At 33.8% G+C, this 16,039-nt stretch overlaps 2 protein-coding genes across 4 annotated transcripts; one reads left to right on the forward strand and one right to left on the reverse strand.

Moving 5' to 3' along the window:
- On the forward strand, window positions 2,313-10,719 carry LOC109328160 (protein GLE1). 2 transcript variants are annotated; one of them, XM_019561478.1, is made up of 16 exons: window positions 2,313-2,481; window positions 2,624-2,858; window positions 2,995-3,150; window positions 3,734-3,877; window positions 4,048-4,168; window positions 4,338-4,486; window positions 5,561-5,729; window positions 6,170-6,353; window positions 6,870-6,979; window positions 7,216-7,286; window positions 7,463-7,544; window positions 9,117-9,191; window positions 9,349-9,432; window positions 9,872-10,003; window positions 10,115-10,237; window positions 10,315-10,719. In XM_019561478.1, coding segments are annotated over exons 2-16 (1,833 nt in total). In that variant the 5' UTR covers window positions 2,313-2,481; window positions 2,624-2,856; the 3' UTR covers window positions 10,546-10,719. The 2 variants fall into 2 exon arrangements, with proteins under 2 accessions (XP_019417023.1, XP_019417024.1); XM_019561479.1 differs by lacking the exons at window positions 2,313-2,481; window positions 2,624-2,858; window positions 2,995-3,150 and having other exon boundaries at window positions 3,766-3,877; window positions 4,086-4,168.
- On the reverse strand, window positions 11,671-15,566 carry LOC109328162 (E3 ubiquitin-protein ligase RGLG2). 2 transcript variants are annotated; one of them, XM_019561481.1, is made up of 12 exons: window positions 15,443-15,566; window positions 14,982-15,293; window positions 14,119-14,203; window positions 13,892-14,032; window positions 13,683-13,796; window positions 13,427-13,604; window positions 13,251-13,356; window positions 13,046-13,173; window positions 12,755-12,935; window positions 12,540-12,596; window positions 12,062-12,199; window positions 11,671-11,959 (listed from the first exon to the last, which is right to left on the reverse strand). In XM_019561481.1, the coding sequence occupies exons 1-11, from the start codon at window positions 15,545-15,547 to the stop codon at window positions 12,119-12,121; spliced, it is 1,488 nt and encodes a 495-aa protein (XP_019417026.1). In that variant the 5' UTR covers window positions 15,548-15,566; the 3' UTR covers window positions 11,671-11,959; window positions 12,062-12,118. The 2 variants fall into 2 exon arrangements, with proteins under 2 accessions (XP_019417026.1, XP_019417025.1); XM_019561480.1 differs by having other exon boundaries at window positions 11,697-11,978.

Genomic DNA, 16,039 nt, shown 5'->3' on the forward strand with positions numbered 1-16,039 from the left:
GGGGTCCATTACTCTACCAATGAAGCATTACATAAGCTATTATGGGATATAAAAAAGGAAATGTCTCTTAACTTTTACTTTTTCTCTTTTTCTTTATCTTTTTCTTAAGTACTTACTTCAAATTCCGAAGTGTGATTACATGCATAAGTAACGGTAGAAACAAGTCACGCCAAACTTTGACTTAAACAAGTCGAGCCTATATAACATATAGAAACCTAAGTTTGACCTATTAGCTTGTTTAAAAAAGAAAAATTCAAAACTTAGGTATAACCTGTTTAAAAGCATAGTCTAACCTGTTAGCATATTTAAATGCCTATTATACTATATTATATTGAAATATGTCATCATGTCTACATTTAAATAGGCTAATATGCATTCTTTTAACTAGATAGTTAAATAGCTAAATAGGTCGACCTATTAGACTTAATAGACCTTTTGTATGATGACCCAAAGTCTGACCTGTTAAACTAAATAGGTTTTTCAAAAAGTCTTAGTCTAACCTATTTACGAAAAAAGTTTAATCTGACCTAGTCTTTTATAGGTCAGATAATAAATCTCTGATATGCAATCGAACCTCTTTCCACCCCTACCTATAAGTAAACCAGATACAATGTAAATAACATTGTCTTCAATGTGATTATAAAAGTCAGATTAAGTTATCAAGAGATTCTCTTAATTGAAAAGTAATTTTCTACACCCTTCTACTATGTGGTCTTCAGAGAATAACTAAATCTATACATATAGTGCTGTTACATTTTTTTTACATAGAAGATAAAGCCTGTTGCAAATTATATGTATGAACATCTCTCGTATGAAAAATATATGAAATATTTATGCATTGACAGTATAAAGACTGATACACAATCAGTACATTATTCACCATTTATTTAAATTATTTTTTCTAAAATGTCAATAATGACTAAAAATGATTGGTAGATAATACAATAACACTATAAAAAAAACTCTTACAATATATCTTTTTCTCAAAAGTGGAAGAAGCTTCTCCTTCTCACACAACTCATGTAGTATACTTGGCATTTTCCTTTATCCCAAAGAAAATAAGGAAATGCTTTATCTTCTTTTAGAAAAGATTGATTCTGTAATTCTCAAACTACCAACTTTACACATTCATGAAAAGGCATGTGTGTAGATTATGTTATCTATAAACTGAGATATTTGTATACAATTAAACTTATTAAACTATAATTTATGTTATATAGCTAATGATATTTTGACACCTCTTTCTATCAACATGTATAAAATGAGATTCATCTGGAGTAAGTTATAAGTAAGGAATGTGTTAATCCCTAAGTCCCACATCTAGAAAAAGGGTATATTGGTTGATTATGTGGAAAATATATATCCTTAATTTTATTAAAAAAAAGTTTGTTTACATCAAAGAATGTCTCACCCGTGTTGGGATGACTGGACCAGGCGACCCGACCAGTCTGACCGTTGATCGGACTTGAAAATGATTATTGTTTATAGTCATAGTTGAATGATGGGTTGAACCGCTTTGAACCGGGAAAATTCTGATCTGATCTGACCGTATCAAACTTGGTTATTCACTTAAAATTAAAAAAAAACGGAAGATTACCATAGTGTTTTGTTTTACTCCATTTAAAAAAAGATGGAGAGATGTTACTTCGATGTATTTATACATAATTATTAATCATATTGAAATTTGTGTTTATATATAATTAAATATTTATAGATGAAAATGATTAATTATAAATAAAATAAATTGGTCCAGCCAAATGGTTTAACCGTTTAAACCGACTATCTATGGGCCACCATCGGCCCCTGATACCACCGAGGAGTTCCATTGTTACATGAGTATGAGAAGAGTGAAGAGTCACAAGTGAGACACAATGTCTTGAACAAAAACCTTAAGGCATTAGTTTCATGAGTCTTTCCTTCTTATAAACTCTTTTATTCCTCCCCACATATCCAATGTGGGACTTCACACTTGAATAAACCCAACAACTACCTTAATTATCACAACTATCACATCATCACCACAATCATACTAAGCATTTTCTAACACATCATATTTGAAGTGCATATATGTTTTTGTTAGAGAAAAAGATATATACACTAATAGTTGATGAATTTTATACACTATCAATACATCATCAATCATTAATACTTATTAATCTTTGACTTTATTGAAAATAGTAATCCAAATCAACGGTGGATGATATAATATTGGTGTATAAATCTGAAAGTTATAAATTTTACGCTCTTTTTGTTTTTTATTTAAATTGACAGGATAAATTCTAGCCAATCTAGACCGTTGATTGTTTCAAGTGGAATCATCGGTTGTAAACAAAAGGGGATATTTTTCTGAATCCGATTTAGCGTTTCTTTTACATCCTCCCTCTCCCGCCACCACACCGCGACGACACAGTCGCACGCGCCGTCGTCTCCGTTTCCCCGCGCTCCGCCGTCTTTTCCGTAGCGGTTCTTGTTATCTCCTTCGTGAGTAATTGTTATTTCATGGTTTTGTGATTTTAACATTCTTTTTTATGAAATTACAAAATTTTCTCACTGCACACCAACTATTTGAAGAAATGCTCACATCAGTTAACTCTGTTTTTTTTGTTTCTTTATTCATTTTCAGAACAACAAGGAAGTTTATCCTTAATTTACAACCGTTGATAACGATCTTGATGGTCACAATTGGACGTGTCAATTTTCTTTTTTGTTAATTTGAGAGGATCCGTTCCCTACCATTAGTGAAAATCGAGTCGAACCGTTTGAATCCATTGTCCCATTCAACTGCCCAAGCAGCCATTGCCGTTGTTCAACTGTTAGAATCTCTAATTCTTGAAGTTTCATTTTGAGAATTGAACAATGTAAGTTTTTTATGTCATGAATGTGCTTCAATTCAGTAGTTTGAGTTTAATTTAATCTTGTCCTGTTAGTCTCTAATGTAGGGAGATGATTGAGTATTATTTATTGTGATTACGACGATGGTGTATTTTTTTGTAGGGGAGCTGTGAAATTATTGGTTGGTAGTGCAGAAAGAGTGAATGGCGTTGGTATTGAACCTGAACCAGATTGGAGTTTTGATGCTCTTGTTGCTGAACTTAATGCTCTCGAGACAAAACTCACTTCTCCTCCCCTCTTCGATAAAACCATATCCCGGTACTTCATTCTGTGTCTCTTATATTATTTTCAGTAAATGACAGATTAATTTGGTCCCTAAGAATCAAAGTAGTCCCTGATATGATAGGGACTAACGTGGCCCTAAAATTTGTTCTCAGAAGGACTCATTTCACTGGTATCTGAGATTCTTGAGAGTTGATAACCAAGTTGTATTTCTCATCTCTTAGGTTCTAAATTAGTAAATTGGACTGGGGTGTGTTTTTGGTCATTCACTGTACTGTTTTTTGAGTAAATACTGAAATTTATCCTCATGGAAAAATGCAGCCCCCAATTAACCCACGAGAAATAAAAAATCTCAACTTAATCCCTAAGAATCTCAAAAGGTCAGTAGAAAGTCCTTTTCAGGACAACTGTAAGGATACATTAGTCCCTGTCTGTTACTATTTTGTCAGGCATATGGGATTCTTAAGAATAAAGTTGGAGTTTTCATTTTTAAGTATTAAATTGGGGAGTGTGTTGTTTCTCCTGCACGAATTTGGATATTTATTTTTTCATTTATTTATGCATACTCAGAATGCACATGCTGTTAAATTGAATCATACTAATTGTCATACTTGTGTAGTGGGAAGAATGAAGAAATTAAAAGAGGTAAACCTTTCATACTGCGTGCTGACGAATATGAGATGGAGGATACAGAGAGTGAGGATGAGGATGAGAAAGCTTTAGTAGTTGGAAAACGGTTCATTTGTGATGAACTTTATTTGAGGTGCACACTTCTTGAATCTTAGCTTTATTTACAAACTTCTTTTGAACCCTATGCAATTTAAACGTGTTCTGAATTGTTGATGTTTTCTTCATGTTATTTCTTAATTAAGTATGAACTTTTCTCATTTGAGTGTTTTGAAAGTGATGTTTGCGCTTCCTTTCATGTTTCAGTGACAGTGATAATTCTGATGTTGTCTCTTCTTTTGAAGTGCAACCCTACCTGATGGAGGAAGTGGGAGAGGTAGAAGGTGCCTTGTTTGAGTTCACACATGAACATCAGCTTAGGGTTAAGGTGAGTGATCACATTGATGCCAATGTGCTTATTACATGTTCATGTTTGACTTGTAGCTAACAATTCATTATTGAACATCATATGATGTATAATAGGAAATTAGAAAGTAAACTCATGTGTTGTTTGATATCTGTAGATCAGATTTGTTTCTAATCTTCTGAATTGACAGGACGAAATCAGGAATAAGATTTCAGCATTGGAGACAGCCCTAGTGAACGAAAGTCTGAACTCTACCTCATCTCTTCTTCGAGTTGAGAAATATAAAGAATCAAGACAGGAATTGGATAGAAAGTTGGACACTCAATATCAGCGCCGGATGTAAGATTTCAATCCTTTCTCAATGTGCTTTATGAGAACTTTAAACCTAGTTAGTCAATCCTGGATAGTGGAGTGTAGTGGTTGACCCAAAAAGGAAAAATAATATAAATTTATACCCTACACATATAAAACACTAAAAAATAGCAAAATACACCAAATCAAAGACACATTCTTGAAACAAGATTGAGATGATTGGCTATGTAGAAGTGTGGGGAAAAGAAGAAAAGTAAGGTGGGCGTGGCTGGAAATCGCCAAAAAATGCCTGAGGTTTGGCCTTGGCTTTGTTCTTTCTCATTTATGTGTGAATTTGAAGGGACTAGGGCTTCAGAAGTTCTGGTAGAAGAAGGGTTGGGTGAAAAGTCGGATACATAAAAAAGGCTTCTCAAGTGCCATTATTAAGGGAAAAATAGACTCCACATGTGTTTGTACGGGAAAAGTAGACTTTTCATCCTTAAAAAAATAGGGTTTACATTTCATAAAGGAGTGGCTGCGAACTCTGCGATTTCACTGTTATTGGGAGTGATTGCCTTTCGCTCTGCAATTAGCATCTCGCCATGTTGAGGGAATGGAAACAGCTCCTCTGCGGTCGTGGCGCGACAACTATGTATTATTTGCACGATAATAATTTTGTTACTGTATCATACCATTTGTGGAGATCTATTAATTATAATGTTGTGTTTTGTTGCTACTTGTTTCGGTGGAGGTGAGGTCAAGACAATTTTCGTAGTACTCTTAAAGAATTACGTCTGAAAGGATATATATTTTATTAACATACGGGAAGAAGAAAAAATATGACATATATGTCATGAGAATGGGAAATGAGAAGATTTTGAGTCTTCCTTGTTTTACAAGAAGCACGCCCTTTTATGGCTTGAACTTGAGGGCACTTTGATATTGGTGCTATTTTCCATTTTATTAACTGAAATTTGACATGCATAGTATGTTTTAGACTAGTCCTCTATCCCCTCTCCCACAAAATTCTCATTTTCTTTTGCTCTACTTTTGTTAGATAGCTGCTTTTTGAAGTTGTTAAAACTGAATAAACTGATCTTTGACATCTCCAAATTTTTGTAGTGCAGAAGCACTTGATAATCACTTGACAGCTGTTCAACGGGACCGTGAACTTAGATCACAAATAGAAGAAAGGAAAATAAGAAGTGATGCACAGTATGAAGAGGCCAAGAAAAAGATTGCTTTGCAAGAGGAAAAGCAGCGGCAAGAAAAGGCTAAAGCAGAAGCAGCGGTACCATTCCTTTATCTTTTTGCTTATTCATGCAAGACATGCATATATGTTCTTACATTTTACTTGAAACTTAAGCTGCTAAAGCTTGATAGGTTAGTTATCACCTGTATACATTATTACATTTACAAATTCATATTCTTTCTGCGAAGTTTATTGGATTACTTTCTTTTTTATTTAATTATCCATCTAGCACAACAATGTTTTGAAGTCCTATACTGCTAAAAATAAGTTTATTATTGCATTGATTTGGATTTTGTCTATCCCCTTGACCTGGTACTTGCCCATTATTTGTTTATAATTGTATTATTATCACTGATATTTACTTGTCCACAATTATATGGCTAATTTTAGTTGAAGAGATATTTTGCTTGCCAATTTTCTTTAAAGGAGCTTCAGCAAAATACCTATTCATTTATTATTTTTCAATTTTGTGGGTGCAGGCAAAACTTAAAGCTGAGGAGGCAAAACAAGCTGCATTGGAATCTGAGAGAAAAGCTGCAATGGAAGCCAAAATAAGGGCAGCAACGGAAGCTGAAAAAAGAGCAGAAAAGGAAGCCACAGAAGCTGCTGCTCGCCTAACAGATAATGCATCGAGCCCATCCAATGCTGAAACCAAGGAATCTGGTAATGGTTTCATATTTGCATCTTTTTGCACATTTGGAATATAAATCTCCAATGTCAGTTTCATCAAATCTAATATTCAAGAATGCTTTGCCTTCTATTCTGACTACCATTTAGTTATAAAATATGTTTTCCTCTCATATCTCTATGGTTGTGAAATTGGAATTTGTTTTTGTCTCATCAACATTGTTTTGATGACGCTATCGGTGTAAGCAACAAATTTGATGTCATTTAAGACATCCGAATCTTCTATTTTATCTCCAGGCATCATGTTGTTAGTTGCAAAAGTTGCCATTCATACACCCTTTTTCTTTCTTTAAATATATTTTTCTTGATTTTCTGTGGAAAAGCATTGAACCACTTTGTAAAGTTGTAAGGCTGTGGTGTATTTAGTGTTAATTGGTATGTGCACGTGGGTGTACTGGTGTACTCCTCTGCATGTTTGGTTTGAGTATTGTTGTTACTTAGATTTAAGTTGTTTTTATCATATGAGATTTCAAGTGGCTGGCACAATCTTAGGTATTGTATATCGAGCTGCAGCGAGTACTTTAAATCTCGAGCATGGGAGACTACAAAAACTGAAAGAGCTATATGAGCAAAACCAAATGATAAGATCAAGTTCTCGTCAGGTAATACTGAAAGCACAACTGGATATGTTTTTTGTGAGGCTTAGTTATTATCCTTTATGCAATAAGCAATACTAATTATTTGTTGATTTTGTCTGTCATATATAGTATTGTATCTTAACTATTTTACATTGCAAGAAATCTGCTTGTGCCCATCATCACTATAAGGATTAACTTTCCCTGTAGCGTACTCTGATTTCAGTGTCATGACTTCTTTCTTTTTGTTACAATCTCTTCAGGATTATACTCGTCATGAAAGTCACATTTCCAGGCTGATAAGGCAGATAAGGGGCGTAAGAGACAATGTTAGGTGAAGTGAATGTTTTCATTTCAATAAATCATAATGCTGTTTATCAATTTATCATCCATGCATGAGCTTTGGGATCTGTTAAGAACGTTTGTTGAAATGTATTCTGTTCTAGGATTACCCCCCCCAGGACATCAGTATTGCATGTCTAATGACTCTTTTGAACGTTCTACCTGTAGGTCAAAAGCAACAGATCTGACTAAACTGTTGAATGATCCTCAATGTCCTCAATCAATCAGCATTGAGATATTTGCTAAAAAGGTCATTTCATATTATTGGCCATTCCTTTGATATGGTTTCTTTCTGCTTTATTTGACAAGAACAAAGAGCATAAGGGAAACAATAATCTTAAAACTGGGTTTAGTAATTTATTATAGATGTTATCTTTGCCTCAATTTATTTGTATAATTGGTAGCAAATTAAAGGAAAGTATACAATTAAAATATTAAAGCTCTAAAATCCAAAAGTATAAGGCTTCCTTGAACAGTGGTGTATTTTATATATAATTAATTTTTTTTCGTATTAGCTACATTCGCACGATGAAAGATATGTATGATGAGATCAAGACCAATGTAAGAACACAAGATGGGGTCTCAGAAGATTTTCCTATTGTCATGGTACTACACCAAGGATCAACATTAAGTTACATTGGTCTTGGATGTGCTTATTGAGCATATCCAAGACCCAGTGCCACAATGTATATTTTTTGCAGATGATGTTGTCTTAGTGAGAGACTTGAGAGAGAAATTAAATGGGAAGCTAGAAATATGGAAACTACCTTTAGAAGTACATAGCTTTCATATAAGTCGGTGAAGCATATGGAGTGTAATTTTAGCAAGAGGCAAACAAAACCTACTGTACACGTCAAGATTGAGGATCATATCATATCACAAGTTACTAGATTTAGTTATTTTGGGTCAATCATACAAGACGATGAGGAAATTGACGAATATGTAAACCATAGGATTCAAGCGTGTTGGATGAAATGGCGGAGAGCTTCAGGTGTCATATGTGATAAAAAAGTAATATTCAAGTAAGGGAAGTTTTACTACACGACTATAGAACCTGCAATGAGATATAGGACTGAATGTTGAGGGATAAAATGTCAACAAGAGAATAGACTTCATGTAGCATAAATGAGAATGTTGTGTTGGACTGGTAAACACATTAGATAAGATATGATTAGAAATGAATGCATTAAGAAGAAAGTTTGAGTAGTTCCTATTGTTAAAAAATGTAGAATCACGTCTTAGGTAGTTTAGACATGTGACGAGAAGACTAGTAGTAGCCATCGTAAGGAGAATAGATCAAATGGAGGTTAGTCCAATTCCTATAAGAAGAGTGAGACCAATTCCTACAACCATAGGCAAAATGATTAAGAAAGATTTCGAGATTAATATTTTGTCAATTTACATGATTTATGATAGAACATTATTCGATCCATGTAGTCGACCCCGAAATTAAGGTTTGGTTGTTGTTATATATAACTTATTCTTTTTAATCCTTAAAATATATTTTATTTTATTTTAATACTGCTGTTTTTCAGTGATAACATTTTTAGTTCCGATCAAATTTGAGAATAACTGGAACATTTACTACTAAATGAGTACTTTTAGAGTGTGAAGTTTGTTACTTTTAAACTTCCTAAAAGCTAATATTAAGCTAATGATGTATTTGGAAATATTTGTAATAAAAAAAATAACATTTGGCTGAATTCTATGTAGAATTTCAAATTTCAAAACCAGGAACAACAACTAGGGAGAAATTGTTGAATTTGGTTCACCGCCTTTGATTGTTTGGTAATAAAGTTTTTTTTGACAAAATGCTTTACAGATTGTTTCATACTGCGAAAACCCTGGTAATGCCCCCTTTGCAAGTGGCTATGTGATTGTTCTCGTTACATCTCAGGTATGTAAATCCATCTTCTACTTCTCTAGCTTTAGGATTATTTAGAGGGATTGTGCAGAATTATCTTCAAGTGAACATAAAATATAGATATGTGTTGAGTTCATTTCTAATAATTGTAATTTTGCTTGTGTTCAATTGTTTATTATCTGGGAGGCAGGTGCCACATGCAATGGATATTTTGCTAGCTGAACTTCACAGGGCCTGCCTGTACACTGTCCCAAAGCACTTGGTTTACAGAAAGGTAACTTCATAAAATTTCTAATCACATTTTAAATTTGTTTGTTTACACTTTTTATGTCATACTTTACCTGTAAGTGGTTTGAGCCCATTTTATTATGAGAGAACCATAATGGGGTTGCTTTTAACTGCTAAAATGTAGTAAACCTTAGCTATCAAACATTTCTGATGCAACACTGATATTTTCTATAGAGCATCAACTCATGCAGAGAGCATAATTTTGTTATGCTGGATGGTAGCTATATAAAAGAAAATATTTCTAACTCATACTAGTGGTAATTCCTCACTGCCGCGATTATTTTAACTAAAATTTTATAATAATATATCAATTGGAGGATAATTATTTATTCTGATTATAGGTTTGCAAATTTGTTCTTTAAATATAATTATAGAGCATGGGCACTGATGCTGTTGAATCTGGATTCTTAATTTTGTATCGTCAGGCAACCTTTCAATCGAAAGAGGCATACTTCAGAACCATTGGTTACAAAGAAGACGATGGGAAGATGGAAAGTACAGACGACTATTTAAAGCGGCTGGAATCATACATGAAGGTCTATGGCGCACTTGTTCAGGTTTGTCATGGTAGTCCCAATTTTTTCACAGGTTTTCATGGACCATATTCGCAATTTTTCCCATCACTGTTTCACGTCTCACTTATCTGGCTATGCTTGCTTTTTTAACAGACTGAAATTCAAAACGTTCAAAATTTGCATGGCTTGCAAGAAGGTTGGGCATGGCTTGCAAGGTTTCTGAATGCTCTCCCAGCCAATCAATACACCGCTGTTTCGTTAAATGCATTCTTGCAAGTAAGTGATGAAGAATGTCGATATGCTTTTATTGTTATATAGATCTGCTAAGGTTAACAAGTTCTACTTGTTTTCAGATGGCTGGATTTGCTCTCTTCCGAAAATATAAATCTCAATTTGTGAAGTTGCTGAAGGTGATCTCTGAGAACTTTTTAGTTGATTTGAAAGCGCGGAATGTACCAGAATTGACAAGGACTGTTGTGGAGATACAAACTTACATAGAAGATAAGAAGTTCCTTAAAGAGCCAGAAGGAAGGAGCCTGCAATCTAATTTGTTATCAAATCAAGCATTTAATAACTATAATTAATCATGAAAGTTGAAAAACTATGTTGTATTTTTTATTTATTTTTTTGTAGCAGAAAGTTTTGGGAGAGGAATGGTTGTTCCATTTCAACATAGGAGCATTAATAGAAGAATTGATGGCCTTCATTGTACTTGAAATATACCAATTGGGGCAATTCCATTGACAAACTTTCTTGTATTAAGTATAATGCATAACTTATAAAACTTCTGATGTTGTATGACAAAAAGTTATTGGCTTTAAAAGGCCAACCTTAGAGTAAATGTATTTCATTGAAAGGAGTATACAAGTACACACATGAGGTTGAGTCATATAAAAATTTATCTACCAACTATGTTGATACTATATTAACAGCCTGAACTTCCAAGACAAAACATACTAATGTTTAAGGTTAAGAGTGTTTTGAGTTGATGATAAATCTTTATTAAGATTAGAGACTTTCTTTGTGTTAGATGTTTAGGACTATAACTGCCATGAAAATCATATTCCTAGGTGGATAAGGCAAATAAGGGGTCTAAAAGACAGTGTTAGGTAAAGTGAATATTTCCATTCCCATCTGTTTTTGTTTGAACATTGTTTAAGGAATGTTTCAACCAGTCAAAAAAGAATGCAAGAGTATTTTGTAAACTTTGTTGTGTTATACATTTCTGTGTAGTAGATAGTATAGGGAGAATAAAGGGTTGTTTCATTCCAACATAAGAGCATTGATCCAAGAAACTGAGACATATACTATTTGAGGCAAATTTTAAAAGAAAGAAGAATGTTTAATCGATTAACATGTTGTCTTAATCGATTATCGTGAGAGACGAAAATATGAAGAATGAACTTTTCTATATAACTTTCAAATACAATGCTTTCCTTTTATAGCAAGTAAACTAACTACACTATAACCAACTAAAACTAACATTGACTTATGCTTAGTTGGCTATATGAATTACACTTCCATGATCAACATATTTCAATGGCAAACTTCCTTGTATTATTACAAGTGAAGTATGCATTTTCCTAGAAGTGAGTTAGTAGGAATAAAAATGCAGAAAGCCTAATTAATAAACATTGAGAAATTCTAGCATGAACTCAGAAGTATGAATAAAAATTATGGCAAATTGCACTCACTATGATTATTTCATAAATGACATCAGAAATGCTATACAATCTTATCAATTTTATACGGATTGTTACTGATGCAGAACTTGAACAAAACATGTACACCCAAACAAAAGAATTATAGTACAATAAAATCCACACAATATTTATACAAGCAATTTACTTCAAAACATGACTTTTCACAACACAAACTACGTATATACAGTGGGGTCTTTTTATGAAAAACTTCTCCCTACAGAGAATGTAACTTTTGCCTCAAAATTCCAAATGCTGTTTTGAAGCACAAGTTTGTTATGACCAAGAAACTCCACCCCTCATGATGCAGACCAACACTGCACAATATGAATCATCTTTATGAGATATTGTATCAATAGAAGACTCAGTTTCTGAGGTTTATCAAACTTATATGACTAACCTTATTCTGGAAATTAATGCAATTTACATTGGAAGCATATCTGCAACAAAAAGCTAACTAGAAAAGCTTTATTCTAGTCTTGATTGTGCTCCGGCAAATTGGGCATAATTCAAGGTCTTCTCCACATTCACAACAAGTCTGCCATGAGAGTAACAAAAATTAATATATACTAGTCCTTTTATGCAGACTTAGATTCAAGTGTAAACACTATATGGAAGCATATAAACTCTCAATCCTTGAAAGATCATGTTTTCGCGAGATAGGTCCAAGTTTTTGTCATTAATCAAGTCCTTAGACAATGAAAATGTTAAATAAAATGACTTAATTGGTGGCTTAAGTCTTTAAAAGGACCAATCTGGTGACGTTTTAAATCTTTTAAGGAAATAAATGATGACAACAAAGCTTACAAGAACCTATCCAACTACATCATAATCTTTTGAGGATATAATTGAGGCTTTACTCTAATTTAATTGGTTACCTGATGCCCACAACCAAAGGCCATATCCTTCCCATTAGTAAGACAAATAGGGCATACCTGCATTCAAATGTGTCATCATCCGTAAACCAATACTGAAAGTGACATCAAACTGATCATGAATCTTGATGACGGTGATATCAACAGAGGAAAGCTAAACTATTTGTACAGGTTAATATGCAAGACACTTTGTACGTTGGAAAGTATGGTCTAAGTACCCTGTTATCATATAAAGAACTCGGTGATGGTTCTGTGTGACCTCTACTAGTATCCATAGGCGCGCTCTGCTGAAAACTGTTCGATCGGAAAGATCTTCCGGTGTTGCTTGAAGAATTCCTTCCAATACCATAAAGAGGTGGGGGTAGTGCAACCCTATCTGGTGAATGTCCCCTCCTTGTACTACTTGCATCAACATACATAAGATTTCAAATCCAGTATTTCACCAGTAAAACCATATATGACATGAGATTATTTTCGTTTTATTTATATGAATAATACGATTTTATTACCCCAATATGCCATGATCTATGGTTGCCTTGTACTGAGAAGGTATCTCCATCAAGGCTCCAAGGGCAAACTCTGCCTCTCTTCTAGTTGCGTCAACATTCTTTGACATTATTTCCGTAAAATTCACAAACTACACCCAGACACAAGTAAAAGAATCATATAATATAAATATGGCAGGTCAACAAGGCTAAGTAAATTACACTAAACCTGGAAATTGTCGAATGCTCGCAAAGGGATGTTATCATCAAATTCTTTCATCATATCCCATGGTCCATCTCCAACTCCCACTAAAACTATGGACAGTGGGTACTCACTGCAATTTCAAAAAGAATATAAGAATGTATGATGGTACTTCCCTCATGTGAGAAAACTAAAAAACTTACCTTGCTTTTACAATTGCATCTATCGTCTTTTTTTCCTGTGGACTTAAGTGGCCATGCTGTGTGTCAATGCTTCTGGTTACCTGTCCATCAGCAATTATTAGCAAGACATGATATTGACCACCACTTTGCTCGACAATGGTGACGGCCATTTCAATAATAGGGGCAAACGAAGTGGGTCCTGTCACATGAAAGCAACGAGAGTTATAATGAGCCAAATTCAAGATTCTGTTTAACATAATTGGTGGAGGAAACACACCTGCGAGTTTGAGTTGAGGAACAATTTCTCTGTATCGTGTCAAAACTTCCTCAAATCCATTGCAGAACCTCTCATCGGAATGGAAGGAAAATACATCTGAATCATGTGTTGACGCTGATGGGGAAAGAAAAGGAAACACAATTAGGATTGAAATCTGGAAACCAAAACAGCTTCATTGGAAAAATATGTAGAGACTCATCTGGCATTACCATCTCCAAATCCGAAACAAGGAATCAAATTATCTTCATCAAAAACTGATAAAGTTTTCCCAATAATCGAGATCGCCTGTTCATATGGATTATAACCACCTCCAATGTGATGCAAACTCTTCCGATTGAATGACAACTTCCCTGATTTTCATAGCGAAGTATATTTAGTAGAACAACTCACTAAAAAAAGATTCAAGCATCAAAATATGAGCAAGAGATCATAAAACCTGTCCACTCATTGCTTTTTGTGAAATCAATGCCGACAATGAGATTAGAAGATTCCAGCCCAGCATTAGCAAGAGCAGCAGTAACCTGTTTGTTCAATTACTTCATCATATGACAAAAATCATGCATATTTTCTCTCAAGTTATAAAAATGTTGATTGTTTGTTCAAATAGATAACAGGTTATTATAATAAAACAACATATGATAACTCAAGAGAAAATATTGTTATAATAATTATGTGGATTTAATTATCATATGATTTTACAAGGCATTAGTCTAGTGGTATAAGACTCCGCTAGATTCCCAGAACAACCGAAAGGTTAAGTGTTCGATTCCTAAGAACGACACTTGTTGGGTGGGACAGTCACGCATCCCGAAAGAGATTAGTTCCTTACCAAAAGCTGAAAGGATATCCTTGGTAGTACCAAAAATAATAATTAAGCTATTCAGGAAAACTCCTTTCACACAATTTGATGGAATAAGTTGGTCCCCTTTCTTTCACTGTCTTAGTTTCTTCTGTCCCTTTCGTAAAAAGATTTGAACTTTATACCAAGGAAGAATACTACCTTAAAGTCAATGACAAAAACAGTGCCTAAGGCCACATTTTCACCCAACCTCAACACACACAAAAGGTCAATGACAATGACTACCCAGAAAGACCAAGAGGTGTAAGGCTCCGTTAGATCTCCAGAAAGAGCAAGAACTCAAGGATTTGATTCCTGAGAGCGACGTTTGTTCGAAGGGGCAGCCACGTACCACGAAAGGGATTAGTTCCTTACCCAAAAAGGTGAGAGGATACCATTAATAGTACCAAAAAATAAAAAAAATGTTGATATATAAGCAAACTCACAAATTAGTAATTTACCTCATCAAGTGAGTGGTAATTATCAGCAATCCTAGAATATCTTTTATCCAACATCCTTTTTGGCTGCTGGTAACCATAGTCAAGAACTGGTGCTGATGCATGGTGGTTTTGAGGTGTTTGATATGGATTTTGATGAGAAGGGTATCCACCATCATAACCATAATTGTTATGATCCCATGAAGTTGAAGGAACATGTCTCCTAACACTACTTCCACTGTCAGATTCTCTTGAACTCTTCCCTCCCATGATTATATCTTTCAGAAGAAAACCCACAAACACTAAAACTGCAACAAAAGCTGTCCAAACCTCTAGCTACAATTCCAATTTCTAAACCATTAATATGAACAAAACTCACATATACAATGTTTATAATAACAAGATAATAATATATAGTAAAATTCAACAAATAGATATGAAATTTCTGAGAAATTAAGTATTCAATACTCCAAAATATTACTTACCTCTAGGTTCATTGCTTCAGAAATTGTAAGGGAAACTGGTTGAAGGAACAAGTAAGTCAAGTCAACAAGTGAAAAAAAAATCACCCCTTTCTTCTTCAGACACATTATTATATTATATAGTTTTAATAATAGCACTGTCACAATGGTGTAATTTATATCATTTTTTGAGATGTAAAAATCATTGTTGTATCATAGTTAAAGGGGTAATATCTATACTGATATATAAAATTAAAATATGATTAAGGGGTAAATATGTAATTCAATAGACGTAATTTTCATATTCTATATTTTTATACGTTACTATATTTTATGTAGCTTACCTATTGCATAAAACATAAAAAATCAATGTGATTTTATTGGATTTTATACATTTTCTTAATCTAAAATTCTACCATGTCAATAACTTGGTTGAAATTTCACTATGCAGAATAGAAAAAAATTGTGACTAAGTTGAAATTTTTTTGAAGGAAAGTAAAGTATCTCTCTATAAAAATGAGAAATTTATAGGTACAAGTTGAGAAATTTATACAAACTTGTGTATACACTTATATTAGAAAAAAAAGAATACGGGTCGATAAATACGAAATGCCGATCGAC

Source organism: Lupinus angustifolius, chromosome LG15 (assembly GCF_001865875.1).
Source record: "Lupinus angustifolius cultivar Tanjil chromosome LG15, LupAngTanjil_v1.0, whole genome shotgun sequence".
In the NCBI taxonomy this organism is placed as follows: Eukaryota; Viridiplantae; Streptophyta; class Magnoliopsida; order Fabales; family Fabaceae; genus Lupinus; species Lupinus angustifolius.